At 44.2% G+C, this 27,837-nt stretch overlaps 1 protein-coding gene across 2 annotated transcripts in view; it reads right to left on the bottom strand.

The window, feature by feature from the left end:
• Positions 1 to 27,837, bottom strand: part of LHFPL3 (LHFPL tetraspan subfamily member 3) — a 79,956-nt gene that overhangs the window by 20,622 nt on the left and 31,497 nt on the right. For both annotated transcript variants that reach the window (XM_082252672.1, XM_082252673.1), the window contains exon 2: positions 18,655 to 18,891. In XM_082252672.1, coding sequence (XP_082108798.1) covers positions 18,655 to 18,891 — 237 coding nt within the window. The remainder of the gene's footprint in view (positions 1 to 18,654; positions 18,892 to 27,837) is intronic.

Genomic DNA, 27,837 nt, shown 5'->3' with positions numbered 1-27,837 from the left:
TTTCAGAATCAAGGAATCTTGGACTCCTCACATCAAGGAATCCTGGACTTCTCACATCAATACCTACTGTATGCATAGGCTATCCACACTCAAGGGAAGCCCCAAGCAATTGGTTAGGGGTTGTAGACAACAGTATTTTATGCTGTGTTTTCAAACTTATTAGAATCTGAACTTTCTATGGGAATCTGTCAGTTTGCTTGTGATCTTCTCAAACACTACACATCAAGGCAAATCTTTGCCTAAACAAGAATACTTCCAAAGAATATGTGAAGACTACAGTACAGGTTAGCATTTTCTGTTCATATTTAATGAGACTGTCTGCACAGATTTATAGGTTTGTCGCCCAGGAGTCGTATACAGTCAATTTGACTAATACTGTGTAGATCATCCCGTGGACTCTAAACTAATATTTAGTGACCTGAGATCAGGATCAACCAACGTACTACAATCAGTTCACTCCCTTCAACTGCTAAAGCAGACTTTCTTGGCCTTTTCATTTCAGAGGAACACTTGAAATCATTTTCAGGTCTTGGTGAACCCCTACTAAAATCAATTAATTGAGGGAGATTGGGACACATTTCTCTTACATTGGCAGCCAGTGGGAAAAATGCCCCTTACAGTGGTGGTCAGTATGCCACCCTTACAGACAAATAAAAAGATCATTGGTGTTAAGGTGTTAAGCAACTGGCTCTGCCAAATGGCACCGCCCCTAAACTTGTGTAGTGGAAGGATTCAGCATATAGAATTTAGTCCGAAAAGTCTGTGGACCTTGCCAGAAATATAAGACATAGTGATAGAAGCAAACCAACTAACTTTCTTAGATGAGCAGGGACAGTTTACTGACACTTTAGTGACACCCCATGTCAAAACTGTTATTACCTGTTATGATCCTGCTGGTTTGCTGTTATGCTGTATTTTAGCTTTTGGGCATCTCTGTTTTTGAAGTTGCTTACCACCATCTCCCACTCGTAAGTTACTTGCTTCTTTGTGCTCCATAATTTTTGATGGGGCACAACGGGCGCAGTCTATTTAGCTTACCCTCCCCATATTTCTCTTCATCCACTTTACTTACTTTTATCCTCCTCTCTTCTTCCCCTTCTTTTTCTACCTTCACAGCCACTACCCTTTATTTTTTTATTTCCCACCCCACTCTCCTACTTAACAGTTGGCTATGTGTTGAGTGTGTGTCTATATTCTCACTTTGGGCCCAATTCCCTATTTCTAGAGGTAATTTTCCTCTTTCTACATAACCTGCTCCATCTAGTGCTAAAGCAACGAGTGACGCTAGGCTTGTTTCCCTCAATATTATCAGCCTCAATGCTCCAGAGAAGTGTTGAAAATGTAATTGAATGAAGCTCAGGGCACATGTAGTTTTTATCCAAAAAACTAATTTCTACTCTGTCAAATAACTACTAATAATTTCTGATTCCCTGTTACCTACCACAATAACAATATACATTTTAAAGCCAAGAAGGGTGAATAGCCTGCTATCCAGATCAGCGGGATGGCAATTGTTTTCTCAAAAGTCCAATGACAATTGGTGCTATCGGTTTCTCAAAGGTAATTTGAATGGCCAAAGGGTTACCCTGGCATCCGTATACCTCCCCAACCACGATCAACTTCAATTTCCTGAAGAATGTCTTACCCTCCTCATAGGTACCTCTCTCATCCCTATATCTGCAGAGTAAAACTGGTACTCAACTCTTTCGGTTTAGTAGACATGTGGCTGTGTACCGCCCTGACAACAAGGATTACACCTTTTTATCAGCACCACACAATACTTATTTGAGAATTGATTACTTCCTAGCTTCACAATCCACACTCCCCCAGGTCACCGAGACTACAATTGAAACCCCAACTGTGTCAGACCATACTCCAATTACCATGTCACTCAAACTAGGCACTGTGCTTTCCAAAGCCTGATGTTGGAAACAAAATGATTCTCTTATTCAAGAAGGCTCCCATTAAACTGAATCATCTAAAAGAATTGCCCAGTACTTCTCAGCTAAAAAATCACTCCCCAAGTTCACTGAGAACCACATAGGTATGTGATGTGGGTACTTCTTATACAAAAGTTCTCGGAAATCAAAAAGGCTAGGCTGTCCTGGCCCACTCAATTAAAAAAACATATCCACCCCTTCAATCCTTAAATAAGAAATCTCTTTCTCAAACTGCTTGTGCTGTATAATTTGGCCTCCTGTATCACCTAAAAAAAACCTGAATGATCCTGCCTGGTTCTACCCTCCCCTCTGTAAACTGACCACGGTGTATCATAGCTGCTGAGCCCTGACACCGTGGTCAGCGTACGTGCGTCTGTCATCCACAGCTCTCCTGTCCTCCTCTGTGCTCCTCTCCCCTCTCCCTCCCTGCCTGTCTGCTCCTGTGTCAAGTTTCCGCCCCTCCCCTCCTGCTGCTTTTAAAACTTTTTTTTGTCCTCTATAACCCTCTCTGTACCCTGATTACGAGTGCTACTGTCTCTGTGTTTTTTTTTTTTTTTAATTGGATTTTTGACTTACTGTAAAATCCATTTCTCTGATGCTCATTGACCAACAAAGCTCCTGATCTTCTTGACCATTGGATTATACTGCCTCCAACAGGAGTAAGACACTAGGCAGAAAAAGAACTTGACTATGCCTATGGGCAGTCCCATGAGGTTTCCCCCCCTCTCAGCTATTGGTACTCAGTTTTGTTACAAGCAGTGTCAGAAGTATTATAACTCCATAGAGGGGTGGTTGCTGTGTCTGTCGATGAACATCAGAGAGATGGATTTTAAAAAAAGTCAAAAATCCCATTTTCTCTTTAGTTTATTGATGGACACAGCTCCTGATCTTCTTGACCATTGGAACATCCCAAAGCAGTGTCAAACATGAGGGGTGGGAACAGCAAGAAAAAATTCCCAAGGCTAAACCGTAGCCAACCACGTAACAGGAGCTTAACCAAAACAACTGGAGCCCATCTGAAAAACAGTACACCCCCAAAGAGGGAACAAGCCCCTTAAACAGCAGTCTGCAAAACCTTGCGGCCAAAAGAGGCATCCGCAGATGCCAACATATCCACTTTATAAAATTTTAATGAAAGTGTGCACTGACAACCAAGTATCCGCCTTGCACACCTGCGTTCCTGACGCCAGATGATGGAAGGCCCAAGAAGCACTGAGTGCCAGGGAAAGGAAGAACCTGACCCTTAATTGAATAGGCCTCAGTCACCGTCTGTCTGATCTATCTAGAAATGGTCGCAGATGAAGTGTATAGTCCTTTTTGAAGCTCACCTGTCAGCACAAATAGTGAGCCTGACTTCCTAAAAGACTCCATAGCTTCCAGGTACACCCGAATAGCCCGAACCACATCCAGAGAAAGCAACGCAATTTTCTTTGGATGTTTTGGCCTGGGACACAGGGAAGGCAACACAATGTCCTCATTCAGATGGAAATCAGAGACAACCTTTGGAAGGAATGATGGACAGGGGCAAAGAACCACCTTATCTTTGTGAACCACCAAATAAGGGGAACGACAAGACAACGCCACCAATTCCAACACCCTACGCGCTGAGTTGATAGCAAACAAAAAGGCCACCTTTTGGGATAGCGTAAGCTGGGGAATCTCCCGAATATTTTCAAAGGGAGGCTTCCGTAGAGCTGAAAGCACCAAGTTGAGAACCCAAGGCGGTAGTGGGGACCGTACTGGTGGAGTCAAATGTCGAACCCCCTGAATAAAAGTACGCACCAGAGAGTGGGTGGCCAAGGGTCGTTGAAAGAAGCCCGCCAAGGCCGACACCTGGCCCCTAATGGTACTCAAGGCCACCTTCTGCTCAAACCCCCATTGAAGGAAGGTCAAGACCCGAGCCACCGAAAAAGAGCAAGGGTGAACACCAAGGGACTCACACCACCAAATGTATGCTTTCCATGTACGATGGTAGATCTTCCTAGAAGTAGACATCCCAGCTTTCAGTAGAGTAGGAAACACCAACACAGACAAACCTCTATCCGTTAGCACCTGGCTTTCAACAGCCAAGCAGTCAAAGCTAGCGATTAAAGCAGGATGAAAGATTGGCCCTTGGAACAGAAGATCCTCCCTAAGAGGTAGTCTCGAAGGGGCGTCGGTGACCAGCTGCACCAAATTGGCGTACCAGGACCGGCGAGGCCAATAGAATGACTGGAATTTCTTCTGCCTCGATCCTGCACAAGAGTTTCGACAGAAGCTTGAGAGGAGGAAGGGAAGGCATAAATCAGACGATACTGGCCCCAGGGGGCCACCAAGCGTGTCTGTGGCATCCGCTAGCGGATCCCGTGACCATGCCACAAACCTGGGCATCTTCCTGTTGAGCCGGGACGCCAATAGATCCACCTCTCAGGGGTGCCCACCAGAGACACAACTGATGAAACACCTCGGGATAAAGAGACCACTCCCCTTGGTCCAACGCCTGCCGACTGAGATAATCCATCTGCCAATTTTCCACCCCTGGAATGTGTACGGCGGAGAGGGCCATGACGAACCACTCTGCCCACCGAAAAATGCTGGCTTCCTCCAGAGCTGCCAATACACTTCTTGTTCCCCCCTGGGAATTGACATAAGCCACGGCCATGACATTGTCCGATTGGATTTGCACCGGATCACCCCTGAAGGCGATCAGTCCAGTGATTCATGCACAGCCTGATCGCTCAGAGTTCCAGGACAATGATCGGGAGTCTGGACTTTTCCAGTGTCCAAACTCAATGAGCAGAGTCCTGCCCCAGGACACCTCCCCACCCGGACAGACTGGCATCCATGGTAACCACTGTCTAATACAGGGGGAGAAAAGATTTACCCTGGTGAAGAGCTGGAGAGTGAAGCCACCAGATCAGAGACCCTTTTTTTTTTCCGGCTCAGCTGGATTTGATTGTCCAGAGACTTCGGACACTATGTGACGGTGGCGGTTATCAGATCCCTGCCCTTCTCACTAACTCGTGACCAAGGACCAGCCAATCTCACACCCTGCCGTCACTTGCGTAACAATGCCACTCTCAGCTGCACCCAGCACATAGATTTTCCAGCTTGCGGGACCACAATCTAGATGCCAGCAGGCTGAGAGCGATTATCACCAGGCTAATTAAGCAATTAACCCTTTCACTGCCACCACCGCTACGTTATGAGCCCAGCGGACGCTCGTAATTTTAGAAATACCAATTATGACTTTAGAATAATCATCTGTAACACGCGCTGTCACCACAGACAGGAATGTTCAGAGGATTTATTCTATACAGTAGCACTCTTCAAGAGACAGGTTCGTTGTTAGTTTGCATTAAGAGCTTAGGGACAAGATTAACAATTTTCAGAATAAAGTTTAATAATAAAAAGGTTAAAATTGGTGCAAATAAAATATTTACAGAAAAAGGTGTTTCAAAGAAATAGCAACATAATTCAGCAATTAGAAAAATAAGGTAGAGTTGGGAAAATGAGAATACTTGCATTCAATGTCCTGAGTTTTATCAGAGTTAAGAAGCTGAGCCAGTGTGATCGGTTCTCAAAATTGATAGATGTTCCTTCTTGATGTTACCATGAGAACTCCTAACCCCCGTCTGCTTTTCTTTTTTTCTCTGAGACCGCAGGGGGTGTTAACAGATGTCCCTGACCAATAAACACAGTGGCCATGGGCGGCCCTAAGGTTTACGACAATACCAAGGAACCTCCCGTATAGACAGAGTTATGCCACTCTCAATATCTCCAAATATGTAATGGTTACATTCTTTAAACTGCTAGTTTATCATTCAGCATGTGATTTGGCTTCAAAGGATACTAAACATGAATATATTATCACACAGGGAATATCTTATCGCTATCTTCTATTCCATATGTGATAGGGTGATTATGCATGGTCTCAATTCGATCAGTATGACATTTCTCATCCAAATATCTACTTTTTGTTAATGTGTCATGTTCCTGTCTGCATTTATGAATTGTGTATGTATTGTTACATTTTCTAATGAACAGCTGGGGCTGCGTGGTATTTATGACACCGCTCTGGTCAGCCTTAATGGATTTGCTCAGTTTTACAATCGGCCTGTTCTGGCAGAACAACATTTGACCAGGTTTCCTGTCCGTGCTGAGATAAGGTTTCTTTGAAGTGCCAGCTTCCTGCATTCCTTAGTTAATTGAGGTAGAGAGAGGGGGGAAGAAGAAAATCACTGAGTATCTCTGGTCTGCCTGTCATGGTTGCCCGTGACAAAATGGATGCTTGCGGCAGCTTTTAGTATACCCAGTGTAGGATATCATTACAGTCCCATTTGGCCAAGATAGCCCTTTGCAGGGACCTCGTATGGAACTGTGCAAATGGGACCACCTTGAAGGTAGAAACCATCAGGCCCAGCACCCTCATGCAAGTCCAGAGGGATGTCCACCTTCTGGACAGCAAGAGATGAATCGCAGCATGCAACTTCTGTAGTTTGTCCAGCGGAAGAAACACTCTGGCTAGAGCCGAGCCCAGAGTCAGACCCAGACAGTCCAGTATCCTGGAAGGAACCAGAGCAAACTTCTGAAACTTCAGAAGCCAGCCGAACTCCCTCAGAGTTTGTATAGTTATGTCCTCGTTGTCCATCAGAGGAGTAAGAGACTCTGCTCGCAAGAGGTGGTCATCCAGGAAGCTCAGCACTACGATTCCTCGCTGGCGTAAAAAGGCCAGCACCGCAGAGAACATCTTTGTGAAAACCTGAGGAGCAGAGGCGAGACCAAAGGGTAACGCCACAAACTGATAATGCTCTTCTCCCACGGCAAAGCGGAGGAAGCGTTGGTGACAGACACATATAGGAATGTGTAAGTAAGTGTCCTTGATGTCGATAGAGGCAAGGAAATCTCCCTGATGCAAGGATGCCACCATCGTGCGAATAGACTCCATTCTGAACTTCTGTACCCGCTCAAAGCAGTTCAGGGCCTTGAGATCCAGAATTGGATGTACCTTGCCTTCTTTCTTCGGGACCGTGAACACTTTTGAATAAAACCCCTGAAAACGTTCCAGAGTTGGAACTGGAACTTTTACCCCTTAAAGCAACAGGTCTTGCATCACCCAAGGGGGGGCTTGCAATCGGTCCAGGGACAGATGCACATTGGATGGAGAGAACCTTTCCGGAGGGTAAAAATGAAACTCGATGTTGTAGCCGGACGGTATGACTTTGTGGACCCACTTGTCTTGCACCAAGGAGGTTCATGGGTCCAGAAACCAGCGAAGACGTCCCCCCACCCCCGGCACGATTGAGGGTGCACCTTCATGCAGAAGGAGCCTTGTCTGTGGGTCTGGAGAAACCCGCTTTGGACTTGCCAGGGTTTTGAAAGGGTTTGAACCCTTGTCAGCCGACCCTGAGGGATGAAAAAACTTCCTGTGAGCCGAGAATGACAGTCCAAGTCTGCGACGAGGATCCTTACCCTTACTAGCCTGCGGAAGAAAGGTGCTCTTCCCCTTCTTAATGATTTCATCCAGGATAGCTCCAAACAGGTGATCTCCTTGAAAAGAAAGATCAATTAAGGCTTTTTTTTTAGGGGTCAGGTCCGCAGACCAATATTTGAGCCACAAAACACGCCTAAGGACCACTACCAAAACAGACAGTCTAGAAATCAGGGGAGCCGCATTCAATGAGGCATCACAGATAAACTGCAGGTCCTGGACCAACTGGTCCCCCAGCTCCCCAAAGGCATGGGGGAAGCTGCTCACCCTCCAGGCCACGGCGTAAAAGCTTAGCCTACTCGGTCAGAGTTTGTGACACCAGGGCAATGGTAAAGACTGATAGTGAACATACTGCAGGCCACAGCCTCTGCCTTTCTGTCAGCCGGATCCTTAAAAGCTGGCAATTCTTCTACCGAAATCATGGTTGCCTTATTCAACCTGGAAACCATGGGATCCACCACCGTTGGAACAGTCCACTTCTTAAGGAGGGACTCTTCAAATGGGTACCTCATTGCGAATCGCTTAGGGACTACAAAGGGACGTCTTGATGTTCCCACTCTTTTGCGAAAAATAGGAAGTCAAAAAAGTCAAAATAGGAAGGAAATGGAAACCCCTTTGCCGCTTTAGACGGCTTGTGAGTGCCAAAGGCAACTGATGCCACACAGCTGCGTCCTCCATTTTTAAAGTCTCACGCACAGACACAATTGGTGCGTCCACCAGCGCCTTTTTGTGCGCGGCTATAGGAGTGGAGGAATCCTCCTCACTATCTGGGAACTCAGGGCGCGTGGCCGCAGACCCCTGAGGGCGAGCCTCGTCCACGGCGGCCAGCTCAGATTCAGAATCTGCAGTCACTGGCATCACCAGAATCAAAGCATTCCACGTGCGGGGTCCAGGAAGAAAAAAGGCCCAGGAGTCAGCACCAGGGGATAAGGAGTGGCTCCCACAGCTAAAAAGGCTGCCCAGAAGGCTCCACAGTAATGGCCGCCAGCCTATACAGAAAATAGGCTACAACAAAATGGCAGCCCCGTACAGCACCCTGCCCCAGCCCCAGGAGGTAGCCAGACCACCATACAACCCCAGTATAGGTGGAGAGGGGATGAGGGGCAGAGAGGGGTTATAGATGACCCACAGGATCAAGGGGGGCCTAACGGGAAGGAGGGGAACCTCGGGGTCCTACCATCCCAGGGAGGGGCCCGCGTCCACCCCAAAACCCTCCAGATTTTTCTGCCTAGTGTCCTACTCCTGTAGGGGGGCAGTATAACCCAATGGTCAAGAAGATCAGGAGCTGTGTCCATCAATGAACGTAAGAGAAGTGCCCTCTTTACCATATTTCAGAGCGGCTCCCGGCGATTACCTGACCGGATGGCTCTCTCTCTCCTCTCGCCCCACCTGATGTCAGCAAGGGAATCTGTGCCCCGCCTTCTGCATCTGTCAGACGGGGAGAGGAGAGAGCCGGCCGGACACGTGATCGTCTCGAATCGCTCTGAAATACGGTAAAAGCTGGCATTTGTTTTATAAAACACAGAGACAGGAGCACTTGTAATCAGGGTGCAGAGAGGATTATATAAAGTTGTTAAAGTGGGTTAACAACTACTTTAAGACAAACATACACCTTACAGATTTTGGTAACTGGAAAAAACAGAATTCCTCTGTTAAAATTTCAGTTTGCTTTAGGGACTTTTAGGGACTCTCACTCATGGTTAATGCCTATCCTTCAATGTATTATCTACCTTGACCAGGAGTTTCAAACTCAATTTCATTGTAGGCCACATCGGCAGTATGTTTGCCCTCAAAGGGCTAGTTGTAGCTGGGGTGCGCTATGTACAAAGTGCAGGGTTTAGGAGTGCGTTACGTACAGAGCACAGAGCTCAGGATTATGCTACGTAGAGAGTGCAGGGTTTGGGGGGTGAATTGTGTACGGTGTGCAGAGTTTAGGGGTGAGATGTGTGCAGATTTCAGGGGTGTGCTGTGTACAGACTTTAGGGTTGCGCTATGCACAGTGTGAGACTCCAACCCCTCCATCCTGTAGCTTCCTAGCATTTCTCTCTACTACCTTGACTGGCTCTAGCACCTCCTTGTGTAGGTGGCTCTGCCTCATCTTGCAGGGAAATCGTTCTCTCTCTTAGACTCTGGAGATCTGTCCCAGCCGTGAGTGCATGCAGAGATCTGTTAGTTTCAGGATCCGCTGAGAGAAAAGCTGTCCCTTGTAAACAGCTGTCTCTTGTAAACACAGAAGGCTTCTGGAGAGGTCCACATGACAAGGCTTGGAGAGCTGGATTTGGTCCCTGGTCTTGTGTTTGACATATGTGACCTAGACCATGACGGCATTATGCCTTCCAGGGAGGTAACAAACAACATAGAAGAGTCCTTAAAGCAGTTGTCCAGTGTGTAAAAAAATCCTGTAGTTGCTGGCTTTTAATAAATGGACACCTGTCCAACGATCCAGCGCAGTCCTCACACGGGCTTGCTATAACAGTTTCAATTATTTTGGGAAGACTGTCCACAAGGTTTAGGACTGTGTCTTTGGGAATGTTTGACGATTCTTCCAGAAGCGCATTTGTGAGGTCAGGCACTGATGTTGGATGAGAAGGCCTGGCTCGCAGTCTCCGGTCTAATTCATCCCAAAGGTCAAGTTACTCCACCCCAAATTGCTCACCCGTGTCTTTATGGACCTTGCTTTGTGCACTGGTCCAAATCATTTGATGGAGGGGGTATTATGGTGTGGGGTTGTTTTTTTAGGGGTTGGGCTTGGCCCCTTAGTTACAGTGATGGGAATTCTTAAGGCATCAGCATACCAAGACATTTTGGATAATTTCATGCTCCCAACTTTATGAGAACAAGTTGGGGATGACCCCTTCCTATTCCAACATGACTGCGCACCAGTGCACAAAGCAAGGTCCATAAAGGCAAGGATGAGCGAGTATGGGGTGGAGAAACTTGGCTGGCCTGCAAAGAGTCCTGATCTCAACCGATAGAACACCTTTGGGATGAATTAGAGCAGAGACTGCGAGCCAGGCCTTCTCGTCCAACATCAGTGCCTGACCTCACATATGCGCTTCTGGAAGAATGGTCAAACATTCCCATAGACACACTCCTAAACCTTGTGGACAGCCTTCTCAGAAGAACTGAAGCTATTAAAAGGGTGTGCCAACTCAATATTGAACCCTACTGGGATGCCATTAAAGTTTATGTGCATCTAAAGGCAGGTGTCCCAATACTCTTGACAATTCTGATTGTGCTGTTTCTCTATTAGACCTTATGATACGCTGTCTCTTAACATGTAAGTTTGGATATGTAGATGTAATATGACTATGCGCACTTTAATTTTGAAAATAGAAAATAAATAGTATTAAAAAAAGCCATACCTGGAATTCAGCTTTAAATGAAGAAGTAAAATACAGCATGAATATAAACCTGGCATAGGGCACCCAGAAGAAGTCTAATTAATCATTTTATATTCATCTATCCTTTCAGGACTACAGAGTATAAGTTTTAATAAGTTGATGGATGTAAATTAGTCTTAAAGCGGAGTTCCACACTAAAATTATACTTACCTCCATCTTCTTGCTCCGGGTCACCTGAAAAACAAATGGATAATCACAATTTTTTTTTTTTTTTACTTACCTTGTTTAGAAGAAAATATACTCACCTTCCTCTTCCTCCCCTTGGCGGCCACGGCGATTCATCACTTCCTGGCTTGCAATGATTCCTGGGAGCTGAACGTCATCGATCCCAGGAATCAATGCGCCTGCACCAGCCCCGACGTCAGTTCGGGTGCAGGCGACGTCATACCTTGCTAAACAGCTTCTGGGCATGCCCAGAAGCTGTGCAGGGATGACGCTGCGGCACCGGAAGTGACGGCGGGGCCGGTGCAGTGCATCGTGGGACCGAAGAAGACGGAAGAGGACACAGAAGAGGAGCGCGCTGGCTTCAAGCTGCCCACACCTGAGATGACAGCGCTGGACAATACTTTTTCAAGGTAAGTATTTCTTCTAAAAGGTAAGTGCAACCCGGGACAGATCAGAGGCTATCCATTGTGGAATGCACTAGCCCTGACTGTCCCGGGGGTATTTTTATTAAAAAAAACTTTCCCAGGGTGGAAGTCCGCTTTAAGTGATACTAAATCCAATTAAAAAAAAAATAGTTAAGGAAATCCAGACTTAACGCCCAAATCCAAGTATATGAAAACATTCACCCTTACAAATAGGTACATTGTAGACTATGTTACTTGGCTACGATATCTCTCTGTTGGATGACCTTACCCTTTAAGCACAGCATGCCTTGGGTGCTTATTTATACAGTACAGATAATCAAAAGGTTTCATTAGTTGATTGTGACATGCTAATGAAATGGAAGTATACATCTGGAGAGTAATAAAGAAGTGTTAACAGAGCAAGAATAGAGCAGTGGATTATTAATAAGGAGCCAGCTGAGCAAGCTATGACTATGTGATGGATTTAGAGATCAGAAATGGAAACAGACGTTTGGGTTCAAGGCAGTATGAGTGCAGAAGCACATTTATTGTGCATATGTTAGGTCATCCATAGTTGAAATGATGAGCCAGAAACCCAATAGCTTCTTAATTTATAAGACATTTTTTTTTTGCCTTCCTCATAGCATAGTTGCTATGAGGAAGGCGTTAGCTGAAACGCGTTACCATTTTATTGGATCCTGTTATCGCTGTTGTTCAAAAATAAGGTATTTTGACTAAAGAAGCTATCTTTTCTCCTAAGGATTTGCAGTGAACGACAGGGCCAGTGCACCAACTCTGCTCATACAGCCTTCAATACAGCGGTAGAGCTTGGGTGAGTTTCTTGTGTTTCCACATATGTTAGGTAATGGCCAATAATGTGTAATTAACCACTTCTGGACCGGAAGGATTTGCCCCCTTAATGACCAGGCCATTTTATGTGATTTGGTACTGCGTTATTTTAAAAGACAATTGCGCAGTCATGCGACGCTGTGCGCAAATAAAGTTTAAGGCCTTTTTTTCCCACAAATTGAGCTTTATTTTGGTGGTATTTGATCACCTGTGCGATTTTTGTTTTTTGCGCTATAAACAAAAAAAGTGACAATTCTGAAAAAAAAAAGAATTTTCACTTTCTGCTAAATAACATTCCCCCCAAAAAAATGTAAAAATCAAAATTTTTTAACATTTTAGGCCAATTTGTTTTCTGCTACATATTTTTGGTATAAAAAATCGCAATAAGCATATTTTGATTGGTTTGCGCAAAAATTATTGTGTCTACTAACTACGAGAAAGATTTATGTAATTTTTATTGTTTTTTTTTTTTTTTTTACTAGTAATGGCGGCGATCTGCGATTTTTTGCGGGACTGCGACATTGCGGCGGACAGATCAGACCCCTAACTGACATTTTTGACACTTTTGGGGGACCACCAGTGACATTACTACAGTAATCAGTGCTAAAAATATGCACTGTTACTGTACTGACACTGGCAGAAAAGGGGTTAACACTGTGGGTGATCAAAGGGTTAAATGTGAGCCTAGGGGAGTGATTCTAACTGTATGGGGGCAGGGCTTGTGAAATGATACTACAAAGAAGGATCACAGGCACTCTGTGATCATTTCAGAGAGAAGAGCGGTCAGCTGTGTTTACAACAGCTGACCGTTCTTCTTTCTCAGCGGGGAGCGATCGCGGGTGTCAGGCGGCAATCGGAGCCGCCTGCCCCGTGCATCGGGAGACCTAGGAAGGTTCGAGCAGGAGGGTCAGCCTGCCCCAGTAAATCGGCGGTGGGTGGTCTGGAAGTCTGCTTACCTCCGTGGGGTACGAAGTCCAACACAAAGGTCCTGGGGTTTGAACCCGCACTTTTCTTCATCTTCTTTCGCTAGGGACGCCAGGACGAATAAGAGCGTTAGCGTGGTCATGTGCTGACACCGTACAATCAGATCCGCTCTGATTCATCCCAGGGTCTCTAGGAAAAAAGAGAAAGAACAGCATGGTTTTTAAACCCCATGATTGTTGTACCAGGCTGCGTTTATGGTGAAACTCTATCACCCATGGAGGTAAATGCAGTAGGGACCGGGTGGGGAAAGTGTAGGCTGTTAGTTTACCTTTTCATTTTTTTCTGAAAACGTTAAAGGGTAACTCCACTCTCGTGGGGAAAAAAATCAGCAAAGAAAGAAAAAACAATATAGCGTATATACAATTGCGACACAAATCATATTGTAATTGAATGTTATTAAAAATGACCTTTCCTTTTCAATCTGCAGCGGTTGTAATTTTCTGAAAATGTAATACAATATGGCTACCTGGAGCTGTTCTATACACAGAATGTATACTGACCTCACCCCAGCAACATCATTTCCTGCTTGTGTGATTGGCTCACCAATTTTCCCAGAAGTCTGCCTAAGATACAAGTCAGATTTCTGGCATCCCCTGCAACAAAAATGTCATTTTTGGTGAGATACTATATACAGCCGGTGACAGATCACACTGCAGTGTGGCCCCCTGAGAGGCACGTTCTGGAAGGACATCTTATGACGTCCACGTTATGAATGACGAAAGTCCCGCCTGGCCATCATTTGACTATAGGCCGAGCAGGAACTGGCGAATCGCCTCATTTCAGTTTGGGTGCACTAGACTAGTCCACTGTAGACACAAAGCAATGCTATTGTTTCAGTATGTCCCATAATCACTTGATTTGTTCCTAATAGTGCTCAGAAATGGAAACCAAAGACTAAGTACTGTATGATTTTAGTGTTTTCAGTTAAAGGTTCTGTTAAAGCTAGAGCATATAAAGATATTTTAAACAATTGTGCCCTTTTAACCTTGTGGCAACAATTTGTGGAAGGCCCTTTTTTGTTCCATCATTCATGGCTGTGCCAGTGGCCACAAAGCTAAATTTATAATGACATAGTTTGCCATGTTTGATGTGGAAGGACTCACCTGCCCCTGAACTTAACTGTATTGAATGCCATTGGGATGAATTGAAATGCCAGTTTGAGACAGGCCTTCTCATCCAACATCATGACTTCACCTAACAAAAAAAACCCTCTGAGTGGTCAATGTACATTGCCGGGGGGGGGGGGGTCAGGTGTAGTAATAACTGCTCTATCAGTTGTAATAAGGAAAGCTGTAGTGTCTGCATCCCTATGGAAGTGATTAGGCCTTAGAAAAAACATTTTTATTGCAGAGGGGTGCCTAAATCTAACTTTTATCTAAATGCAGACTTCTGGGGAAAAACATTGAGTCAATCACAGAAACAGCACATTACATTTTTGGATGCATTCTGTACAACTGTGTAAAGAATACCTCTAGGTGGCCATATTGCATTACATTTTACAGAAAATTACAGTGCTGCAAATTGAAATGGAACGGTCGTTTTTAATAACATTAAATTAAACATTGTTTGTGTAGCAATTGTATATGCTATATTATTTTTTACTTGCTGTTTTTACAAAAAGGAGCAACCCTTTAAGCAGCACGACTTTAAGCAGCAAACATTCCTACAAACACACTCCATAATCTTGTACAAAGCCTTCCTAAACCTCCGTTCAAATCGGCGCAATTTCACATGAGATTGAACAGGTCAAATCGCAGCCTATTGTCGGCAATGGGAGAGTCCCAATCCATGCAACGCCGACTTTGCAGCGCCGCACCAATATCCAAAAGTATTTCCTGCACTACTTTTGGCGACTTCCGGGGCAGTGCATGAAGCTGAACACATGTCTTTGATGTTGCCTCTGAAGTTGGACTAAAATGCGGCTTTGAAATTGTGGCGGGTCCAGATGAACTCGTACGATTTCAAAGCCACGTTCACTGTGAACGAGGGCCTGCAGAGTGGAGGCTATTATTACCCCAAAGGTTGGGTAACTCTGTATAAGTACTGTACATATGGTTTTAGATCAGATTTCCAAAAAGCTCATTTAGATGTGATGGTCATGTGTGCACACACTTTAGCCCTATGGCATACGTTCTTTGTTTTCAATGGGGATGCTGTATTAAAGGAATAAAGACTGTTCACTTACCGAAGTGAATATTTACTTAAGGCCCCTTTCACACGGGCGCTCCGTATGTCCGTATTTCATCCCATTTTTTTGCAGATGAAAAACGGACATAATGCATGTCAATGGGATGACCATCCGCTGACATCCGATTTGCGTCCTTTCAGTTCTGTTCCGTTTTTTGGAATGGAACAGAACCCTATTTTTCTTCCGTTTAAAAAATGGAACTGACGCAAAATCGGATGTCTGCAGTGTCATCCGCTGACATCCGCAATCCCCATAGACATACATTTTGTTCGTATATCACCTGCAAATGGATGGGATGATATGTGGACATATGGGACCGGATGACACAAATGTCATCCGTGTCCGTGAAAAAAAAAAAGTGCCGCAGCGGAGGAAAAAAACTGAGCGGCCGTGTGAAAGAAGCCTTAAGCAGTATTAAACCCAAAAGAAAAAAAATTATTATATTGAGGTTTACCATTTCTTACATGTGATGGCTGCGTTTTTAGGCTTTCTTTAATCTGCTGATCCAACCATTAAGAACAAGCTTTCTAGCAGAATGTATCCGTTACAGGGATGAGATTATTTAACATTAGCAGAGGTGCTTACAATGATTAGCTTTTATTTAATTAATAATTATGCAAAAACCTTAATGCCCCTTTCACACAGGCGGACCGTTCAGATCCGCCTGTCCGTTTTTTTGGCGGATCTGAACGGTCCCCCCATGCATTCCTATGGGGCATCGGATGTCAGCGGAGACATGTCCGCTGACATCCGACCCGATCCGATCCGTCAAATCTGGACGGATGGAAACCCTATTTTCCATCCGTCCAGCGGATCGGATCGGGTGAGAACGGACTGACGGTCCGTTGACATCCGATTTCCCCCATAGAGATGCAAGGGGAACTGTCAGCTGTGTCTCCGCACACAGCGCGGAGACACAGCTGTCCTCCTGCTGCTCAGCGGGGGATCGGCGGCTCGATCCCCCGCTGAGAAAAACGGACTCCGTCCAGCGGACGGAGTGTGTGAAAGAGCCCTTAACCTAAAAGAACAAAAATGAGTTGCTGTAACTGCTTAAAAAGTATTAGTCGGAGTTTGGCTTCAATTTGATAGTGTGTTTAAATCTGCTAGTACATATAACACTACCCCCCTCCTCAAGACTGACAATGCTGCTGTCTGATGTGCCTCCTGTTCTCAATCATCCAGAGTGTGGGTACTCTAACACAGGAGGTGTGTTACTGAGCAGATCACCAGGCGAAAACAGAGGGGAAAAAGCCTAAGAATAGAAAACTGATGCAGCCACCACATCTAATGATTGATATGCTGCAATATAGAACATTTTAAATGTTAGGTTTAATACCTCTTTACCACTTAGTGAAGAATGTTAGCTCTAAACACCCAACAAAATTTAGTTGAACGTTTGTCAGTACTGCACTGAAACGCAGGAACAGCACAATCACTGTGCAGCTTAAAGTTGTAAAGGTTTGGATTTTTTTTAAAATAAAAATAACAAACATGTTATACTTACCTGCTCTGTCCAAGGGTTTTGCAAAAAGCAGCCTCAATCCTCTTCTTCTGGAGTGCCCCAGCGGGGCTCCTGGCTCCTCCTCTTCATCGGATGCCCCCACGGAAAGCCACTTTCTATGGGGGAACCCATGCAGGCATGTTCCTGAGTCCTGTTGCTGTGTCCATTGACACAGACAGAGAGACTCAACCCTGTCCCAAGCTCCAGTGTCACTAGATTTGATTAACAGCAGCGAAAGCCAATGGCTATCAATTATGCTATCAATCTGTCCAATGAGATGAGAGCCAGTAGCTGGAGCCGCTGGGCTTCTGCATGGTGCTGGAATTAAAGGGCTCAGGTAAGAAAAAGGGGAGGCCTGGGGGGTGCTGCAGCAAAGAAGGTTTTTTACCCTAAGGGTCCTTTCACATGGGCTTTCCACCCATGGACTCCGTTTTTATTCAGCGGGTATCGATCCGCAGATCCCTGCTGAGCAGGCGGATGACAGGTCTGTCTCCACTCACTGTGCAGAGATGGACCTGTCAGATCCCTGCTCTCCTCTATGGGAGATCGGATGAAAAGGGACCACCTTTCCGTTTTCATCCAATCATGTAGACGGATGGAAAATAGGGTTTCCATCCGTCTGGATTTCATAGACAGCATCGGATCCTATAGCAACAGGTGTCAGTGGAGTGGTCACTGCTGACATCCGCTGCTCCATAGGGATGCATGGAGCATCCGATTTAGGTCCGCCTAAAAAACTGACAGGTGGACCTGATCGGAAAGCACGTTTGAAAGGGGTCTAACGCATAGCATGCATTAAGGTGAAAAACTTTGAGACTTTACAATCTTAACTAGACACTATATGTATGGATTTAGACTCTATGTAATCAGCTAATATGGCTGCCACAATGTAAGCAATAGAAACAAGGATAACTCAAATTAATAAAATCATTTGCATTAACCTGATCACTTTCAGGTTTATATTAAAAACTTGTACAAAACCAAAGATTCCCTTTAAAGGTGAACGCCAGACAAAGCAAATATTCTCTGAATACAAGAGACATGTTTTGTCATGTTGAACTTTAAGCCAGGTCATGGATGGTGCGATTTTCTTTCCTGCGACTAGAAAATCTCTCAATTTCCGACTGACTGTGTTGATGGGGAATCTCTCCCATGGAGCTTTTGTGTTCTCCCAGCGGTGGGAGTCATCCCAGCCAGGAGGACACACAGTAATTATTGCTAGAGGCTATAGCCGCTGGCAATAATCGCATGAAAAATCAGACAGGCTGGTTGTAACCAAGTTGATCAATCAACTTGGGTACAATAAGCCTGCCCATACATGGCTTGGACCATCTACTGGCATGCTACTGGGCAGGGTTTTTTTTTTTTTTGTAGTAAAGCCCAGTCACTGCTGCTCTCTCAGCTTGCGCAGGGTGATTGGTCTTGTATCTGAACCCCTGTAGTTTTTCCTGAACTGGGTGGACCTGGTGGGATCTGTACAGCACTGTGATGATGCCAACACTACTTTTGTAAGGTAATATCTGAGTTTGCAAATGTATTTGGTGCTCACAAAGTGGATCAATATTCAATCTAGCTATTGAGGCATATATTTAAATAATGGTTTTCCTGCCTGGAGTTCAGCCAAACCATGAAGTTTCCTATACTACTGGTATTCATTAAAGATTAGATGTACTTTTTCGTCATGGTAGTTAAATAAATAAAAGTAACATTTAAAGTGCTAATGACACTTCATGAAAATAAAAAACTTACCTTTACTTTCCAGTTTTAGTTGTTCAGCCATCAATGTGTCTAATCTGTTACCAAGTACAAAGGCCAGGAAGGATAGGATGAGAGCGTCCAAAATTCCAATGATGGCCAAAATATATGCCCAGCGCACTGAACACGCACCAAGTGAGTATTTGTCTGTCTTTTCTCCGCACATTCTCCTAACCTCGTCTGCGTCCCAGCCATCCGGAAAAATCATACAACCCAGTACAAGACAGGCAGCTGGAAGGAAAAAAAGAATAATATTAACATACTATATACAAAAAAACTTGTAAAACAAGACTGAATATGCTATTCTTTCCCAGAATTAGTACCTTTGTAAAGGCATTGTTTGTGGTTTTCTTTTAAACCTAAAATGACACAATGGGTGATTGATGGATTTTAAAGTTGACAAATTTTTAAGATAAATGCAGCTTGTCTTAACTTAATTATTATGTTATCCCCAAAAGAAGTGTCTTATTATTTAGAAGCTGATGGCTTGTAAACCTGCTCAGACAATGTTTGTAATTACAATTTATTGCAGTGGTGGTCAACTTGAAAATTCTAGAGGGCTTCAAGCCTGGTCCCTGACACTTCCAGAGGGCTGCACAATGGCAGCACTTTTTGTGTTGAAATGCATCGCAACCTATTTGAATTTAATTGGCTGTAATGCCTGAAAAGTTTTGTCATGCTGAGTTTATTTGCAGCATACCGCAACACACATGGAATTGAAAGTGGGAGTAAAATAAGCCCCATCTTTGGTGCAAAAGGCCACCTATATATAGTAGAGCTGCACAGTTAATCCTTAAAAAATCGCGATCTCGATTCACCCCCCCCTTACGATCTTAAAACGCCATTTAGTGCCGGTTCACACTTGTGCGGCTGCGGAGATCGCATGTAATTCGGAGCGCACTGCTCCTTCATTACATGCGATCTCATGTGCGGATGCGAATTCAGCCATACACTTTGTATGGCTGAATTTGCACTGCATCCGCACCAAAGACGCACAGGAGGCATTTTTTGAGCCGCATCAAAATTCTGTGCGTACTTGCAGATCGCACTGCGATATGCAATCAAACTGGGGGTGTCGTTAACTTTTAATTGACACCCCCTGCTTATCACATATGGCAGTGTGAACTGCCAGATGTGTGGATGCGATGCGGGAACACGCTGCATATTCGCAGCGTTCCCGCATCGCACAAGTGTGAACCGAGCCTTACTCACTCACAGTTTTAAAGAAAAGAAAAGAAAAAAAAAAGAGCCTCCAGCAAATGTTTATCAACATTGTTAAGGCTGTGAGATAACTATAAACACAGTGCTTTACAATGTATCATTTCATTCTTTTCATCTGTAATGGCGCTTTTCCACTGCATGGAACCGAACGGTTTGGCTCGCTTTTGTGCTTTTCCACTGCTGGTACCGCATGGTACGGTGTAGGAACGGTTCGGTACGGTACGGTGGCGCTTTTCCACTGCATGGAACCGAACGGTATGGCTCTCAAAAACAGTACCATCTCGATTGTGGTTCCAAGAGGTACCATACCCCGTACCATATCCCACAATCCTTTGCATGCAGTCACTACTAGCCACTGATTGGTCAGAAAATCCCACCCACCCCGTTGTTATCCCACCCACTTAACTTTAGTACTACTTTAGTGGAAAAGCAAACCATACCGTACCGAACCGTTCCAACACCGTACCATGCGGTACCAGCAGTGGAAAAGCAAACCGGGCCAAGCAGGGCCGAGTAGAGCCGAGCCGGTACTTGCAGTGGAAAAGTGCCATAAGTGAGGGCAGTTTAACCTCTTAAAGACTAAGCCTTTCTCTTACACTTGTTGCTTACAATATAAAATCAGTATTTTTTGCTAGAAAATTACTTAGAACCCCCAAACATTATATATATATATATATATATATATATATATATATATATATATATATATATATATATTAGCAGAGACCTTAGAGAATAAAATGGCGATCGTTGCAATCTTTTATGTCACACTGTATTTGCGCAGAAATCTTTCAAACGCAGTTTTTGGGGGAAAAAAATACACTTTAATGAATTTAAAAAAACTAAACAGTAGAGTTAGCCCAATTTTTTGTATAATGTAAAATATGATGTTACACCGAGAATCGTGATCTTTATTCTAAGCAAAAAAATCGTGATTCTCATTTTTTCCAGAATTGTGCAGCTCTAACCAAGGGTTTCTCAACCAGTGTTCCACAGCACACTGGTGTGCCGTGAAGGGTCCTCAGGTGTGCCGCGGCAAAATGACCCCCAACCTATGCATTAATAAGTAATCTGCTCTTTAATGATTGCTGGCTGATCAGTTGTTACAGCGGTGCCGATCCGGTGTTGGTCCTCTGTCTAATACTCGCTTCACGCTGCCACAGGCACTCGGGAAGCTGAGCGGTCCTCCTGACCCGCGTCCTGCCAATCGATGATGTCATCGGTTGCTATGGGCGGGTCGGGCACGCAAGCAAGGGCTTGCTGGACGTTAGAGCCTGGAGACGCTGGCTGGCGCGAGAGGAGAGAAACCAGGAAGAGGGATCTTCTGTGCCTGCATGTCAGCTCTGTGAGGTACACAGGATTATGTGTCATAACTTTTTTTAATATTTTAACCTACTTATTAAATGTACTGCTTGGAATTTTTGACCAACCCTTGATCAGTGTTCCTCTCAGCTGTTTTCATTCTCCTTTGTTAGTACACAGGATCACCTTGATGATTGCTTTGTAAATGTAATATACATGTAATTTCAATATATGTGGGTATATAAAATATAGATAAAGATGCTTGTTTTAATTACTGTATTACTATATTATACTGATAATGATAACAGTACTTCTTTTTTTTCTTTATCTTGTATTCTGCTTACAGATTATTATTTTTTTTTTTTTATTTTGTATTCCATTTGCACGTCTGCTGCAGTTTTGTCTATCTGTGTGCAGATATACATGTGACTGTATGTGTGTGTTCTTGTGTGTTCATATGTGTGTGTGTGTATGTATGTTACTTTTAATCCTAAACCCCCCCCCCCTTCCAGTACAATCGGAAATGCTTTTTTAGGGCTTGTTTGTGATAGCAGCAAGGACTGCTGTTCCTCTGAAAAGCAATCCATTCTCAGGTCGCTTTTCAGAGGCATTAGACAGGCAGTAAAGAGGAATTATGTTGCCTCCTCACCACCTGTTTTAAGCCTGTAAATGCAGCATCCTATACGCAACCGTGCAATGCACACAGTTGCGGGGTAGTTGCAGTGCAGCCCAATGGACCCTGGGTATACCTTCAGCTGCAGCCACAGCATGTGTACACCCCCAGCTGCTGCCTCTGCAGCTAAAGGGGGAGAAGTTGGGTGCGGTAAAAACAGCTCAACCGTGCGGTTTTACCACCCCTCCAACCTGACATGTGAACAAGCCCTTGGTTCACATCTGCATGGCTGCGTGCTGCGTGTAGGGAAGCCTATTTATTTCAATGGGCTTCCCTACCTGCAGAAATGCAATAAAAGAAGTCCCTGACCCGTTTTTTTTTTTAACTACGCTGCACCAAAAGCACCCAATGTTTGCCAATGTGTGGGGTATCCTTAAGAATTATTGGCACCCCTAACGAGCAGAGCATTTGGGTGTGTGTCTGGAACGAGCGCGATTTTGCGCGCGTTCCGCGACATACAGTAACGAGTACTGAACCTTGGACAGGGGTGCCTCGGGACTGAAAATACTTTTCAAGGGCGGCCCCAACTGGAAAAAAGTTTGAGAAACACTGCTCTAACCTATAGTAACTCCCAGTATTGGTTTCCAATAAATGTATAATTTTCAGAACCATATTACAACCCCATATGAAATCAATATATCATTCACAAAATTGCTTAGCCTTAATGACTCAAGCAAATTATATTACATCAACTTTATAACAAAAAGTCCCCCTTTGATGCAAAGGTGACGAACCACATAAAATGCATGCGATGGGAAGGAGGTCGGGTAGCTCTTCTTAAACCGATCCTTTGACCAGCAGCAAGATTCCTGGGACGGAGGGCCTTTTATATACTGAGCCCCACATGCGAATCTGATTTCACTGAATTCTGTTGCGACAGGTGCGAATCGAATGCAATTTTTGAGGGGACTGGGCATAGCTGGAGAATAAATTTTCACTGCATCCGCACTAAACTCGCACAGGAACCTTTTTTTAATCAGATCAAAAGCGTACCGCATCGATGTGAGCAGCCTTTATAGAAAACAATGTATTTTTATAGATGACATGCGAATCTATGAATTACAGATCGCATCAGAATTGTGTGAACCAGGCTTAAAGTTGGCCTTTAAATGTTCTGTTTTTGGCACTTTCCTCCTTGCACACTAATCCTCTAAGGCAGGTAAGGCTCAGACAAATTATTTTGTGTGTCTGGTTTAGAGATCTAACTCCGTCATTATAAAGTAAAGAAAAAAAAGAAAAATAATTTTGCTTCTTAAAATACCACTGGATTTAGGTTGTTTAAATAAGGTGTCTATTGAAGATTGAATGTTGGGGCATGATTATAGAGCAGTGAATGTGAAACTGGTGGTAAATCAATCACTTATTTAACCACATCCTGCCCGCCCTATAGCAGATTGACGGCGGGATTGTGGTTGTATTATCATATGACGGCGGCAGGATAATACAGCTTTGCGCGCCCCGCGGGGGGTGCGAGGTGTCAGTCTGACTCCCTACATCTCCGATCTCGGTAAAGAGCCTACTGATATAGGCTCTTTACCATGTGACCAGCCGTGTCCAATCACGGCTGGTCACATAGTAAACAGGAAGAGCCGTTAATCGGCTTTCCTTAGTTCGTGCCTGACAGGCACGAGTAAAGGAGCGCCGATCGGCGGCTCCCCTGACAGGGGGGGGATCGGCACTGGTAATCAGATCATTGATTACCAGTGCAGACCCTCGGGGGGGGTGCCACTAGAACCACCAAGGATGCCCACCCATGACCCCAGGGATGCCCACCTATGACCCCAGGGATGCCCACTATGGCCACCAGGGATGGCAATCAGCGCTCAGGGAGCCCCCCATTGCCCTCCCCATCAGTGCTGCCCGCCAGTGCCCTCCCTATCAGTGCTGCCCACCAGTGCCCATCATTGCCATCTTTCAGTGTCGCCCACTAGTGCCCATTATTTCCCACCAGTGCCACCTATCAGTGCCCATCAGTGCCGCCCGTCAGTGCCGCCTATCAGTGCCCACCAGTGCCGCCTATCAGTGCCCATTAGTGCCCATCAGTGCCACCTATCAGTGCCAGTCTGTGCCACCTATGAGTGCCCATCAATGCCGCCTATCAGTGCCCAGCAGTGCCGCCTATCAGTGCCCACCAATGCTGCATATCTGTGCTACCTATTAGTGCCACATATCAGTGCCGCCTATTAGTGCCACCCCATCAGTGCCTCCTCATCAGTGCCTGTCAGTGCAGTCTCATCAGTGCTCATCAGTGCAGGAAAAAACGTATTTATTTACAAAATTGTATAACATAAACAAAAAAAATTTTTTTTTTCTCAAACTTTTCGGTCTTTTTTTATTTGTTTAGCATAAAGGAAAAAACCCCGAGGTGATCAAATACCACCAAAAGAAAGGTTTATTTGTGGGGGGGGAATGACATAAATTTGGTGTAGGTACAGTGTTGCATGACTGCGCAATTGTCATTCAAAATGCAACAGCGCTAAAAGGGGAAAATTGGCCTGGGCAGGAAGGGGGAAAAGTACCCGGTATTGAAGTGGTTAAAGTACAGTAAACCCCCCCCCCTCCATCGCGGGGGTTATGTTCCAGACCCACCGCAATAAGTGAAAATCCGCGAAATAGAAATACCCTATTTAAATACACCCTAGGCATGTTTCTATAACTTTTACGGTACTTTTTAAAGAATTTTACGGTCCTTAAACACACTTTTAAAACAATAGAAACACATAAAAGATATTGAGACAGAGAGCAAGAGCAATGGAAAACACAAAAATATTTAATTAATAATGAATTCATTAATATAATAATATTAATAGGTTTTACGGAAAAAAAACGCAAAATACCGGGACCGCGAAAACTGAACAGCGATATAACGGGGGTTTACTGTATAACTAAAGGCAACATTTTATATCTAGTTTTGGATGAGAGGGATTAGAATGCTTGTCAGTTTTTTTTATGTCTGTGCATTCAATAAAATTATTCTAAAGGCAGAAGGTCTTTTATCTTTATGCATAGATATCTTATTGCATTGTTTGCATTAAGGTAAAAAACCTTCAGTGTACAGCAGCACCCCTCATACTTACACGAGCCCCATCTCAATCCAACGATGTGCACAAATGCCTCGGCCGTCTGGGATTCTCCCTCCTTATTGGCTGAGACACAACAGCGCCATTGGTTCCCACTGCTGTCAATGAAAGTCAGTGAGCCAATCAGGAGAGAGAGAGGGGGCAGGGCTCAACTGCGGCTCCGTTTCTGAATGGACACACAGAGCTGCGGCTTGGCTCAGGTGCTCTCATAGCCCCCGATTGGCCACAGGGGGAGGCAATCAGCGTGTCCAGCGGCCGCGATCGCTTTCTGTGGAGACAGAACGGCAGTCTTGCTGATGTAAACATGGCAGACCGCTGTTCTGTTAGTAATGAACACAAGGATCCTGTGATTCTCCATTTTAGGAACACAGGTCTCTGTGTTCACCCCCCACACAGTTAGAAAGCACCCCCTAGGGACACATTTAATCCTTTGATCGCCCCTGGTGTTAACCCCTTCCCTGCCAATGTCATTATTCCATAATTATTCCATATTATTCAATAATATAATGTCACTGGTCCCTCCAAGTGTCAAAAATGTCATTTAGGCATCCGATCTGTCCACCGCAATGTCGCAGTCCTGCTAAAAATTGCTGATCGCCGCCATTACTAGTAAAATAAAAAATAAATTTATAAATAAAAATGACATAAATCTTTCCCCTAGTTTGTAGACTCAATAACTTTTGCGCAAACCAATCAATTTTCTTTTACCAAAAATATGTAGCAGAATACATATTGGCCTAAAATTATGAAAAAATGTGGCTTTTAATTTTTTTATTGGGAATGTTTTATAGCAGAAAGTAAAAAATATTGTTTTTTTTTTTCAGAATTGTCGCTCTTTTATTGTTTATAGCGCAAAAAATAAAAATCGCAGAGGTGATCAAATACCACCAAAAAAAGGTAAATTTGTCGGAAAAAAAAGGACATCAATTTTTTTGGGTACAGCGCCGCACGACCGCGCAATTGTTAGTTAAAGTTATGCAGTGTCGTATCACAAAATATGGCTTGGTCATTGGGGATGGTGAAACCTTCCGTTCCAGAAGCAGTGAAAGAGATTCACAATATCTATTTATCTTATCATTGAAAATGAAAGTTAAAAAAAATCCCACATTTTAAATTGGGCCCTGAAATGAAATAGAGGTGAAATCTTAGGGAGTTCTCTTCATTTGCAGGGATTTCCTCTCACTTCCTGTTTAACTATAGGACAGGAAGTGAGGGGAAATCTCTGCAATGGCACACAGATTGTAAAAGAATCATTTAGCCCTGTCATTCAGGGCTTCCATTTGATTGCATCCTTTACTAACAGCTTAGCGTTAAAAAAGGTAATTGGATTCATTCTGCAAGCGACAGAAAGATTGAGATTTACCGCCTCATGGAATATGTGTATTATCAGCGCTTTACAGCAAACTTGATTGGAATGATGATCAGAGGAAATGAAGAGCAAGCAAAAAAAACAAGCAAGCTAGCGCATGAAAATACATGAAAGCCTAAATATTAATATTTTTTCTTTATATATGCATATCTGAACATCTGCATCTCATAGAACTTCGTCCTAACAGTCTAAATAGATACTTTAATATATGATGGAGTATGCAGTTTTCCAGGAATACCATTTCTTTCTTTTTTTTTTCAGCTTGTGAATAAATACTAATTGTCTATCTATCTGTCTGGTAAAATGCACAGTACATATAAAGCTATATTGTAGTGATGTAAAAACAGACATTATCCTACTTGCAACCAGGGCCGCTGATAGGGGGGGAACACTGGTCCTCTTGTAGGGGGCCCGAGCACACAGAGGGCCCACATAGGGAGGGGGATTAGTGATGGACAACAAATACAGAAATCTTCCTCCAGCAGTTGGAAGCTGATCTCTGTCCCTCTCCCTGCTGCCAGCTTTTATCTGCTGAGAAAGGTACACTTTTCCCTCACTAATCCCCCTCCCTGTGCGGGCCCCCCTTCCAGCACTGGCTCTAATGTTAGCTCTGCTCCTTAGTTTGTTATCTCTGTAACTGTGTTTCTCCCCCTCTGTCTCTCTGATCCTGGAGCTCCAACTGCCCAGCCTGTATATTTTTTTCATCTCATCTTCGTTTTTATTTAATAACTCAGTCTTTTTCTTTTAGATTTAGCAGGAATTATGTGAGTTATGTTGTATTTATCTACAAAACATGAAATGAGAGAATAGTCCATGAATAGGCCACAATACATCATCCCACTAGTAGCGCTTGGTTCTAAGTATCCTCCTGGTCGCTGATACAACCACCCTAGAGTCAATGAGTGAATCACAGTCCCTCCTAAGAAGTCGTAATGACGAAACGCGTCCGGGACGTGACCTCCAAGATCGTACGCTGGTCGGATCGGTATCACCCGGGTATTACTTGTGACAAGTGGGTGAGAGATACCGATCTGCCAGCTGATCTGACAGTGTGAAATTGAGCTTAATTCTCTTTAATTATGTGAGTGGCATTTCAAATGTATTTTATATTCAATAAATTTAAAAATGGAATTATGCTATGTGACATCATTTCTACCCCTACATGAGTATCACCACCTAGTGGTTGGAGGAGGAGAAGATTAATCTCGGACCCTTACCTAGGATTGTTAATACAAGGCCCAATTATTTTCACCTTCTGGTGAGTGTAACTACAAAGGGGAGTGACTCTCACGTGGTGTGGTGGAAGGAGCACTTGTCTGGAATATTCTACTGTTTATCCAACATAGCATTTATCACCTATTGTTGGGACAGTGATTCACTCATTGACTCCAGGGTGGTTGTATCAGCGACCAGGAGGATACTTAGAACCAAGCGCTACTAGTGTGATGATGTATTGTGATCTATTCATGGACTATTCTCTCATTTCGTGATTTTTAGATTGATGTATGTCTATAGTAGCTGCTGGACATTCA

Source organism: Pelophylax lessonae, assembly GCF_965119305.1.
Source record: "Pelophylax lessonae genome assembly, chromosome: 4".
In the NCBI taxonomy this organism is placed as follows: Eukaryota; Metazoa; Chordata; class Amphibia; order Anura; family Ranidae; genus Pelophylax; species Pelophylax lessonae.
The sequence above is the reverse complement of the archived record's forward strand: the minus strand, read 5'-3'. Positions and strand labels throughout refer to the sequence as shown.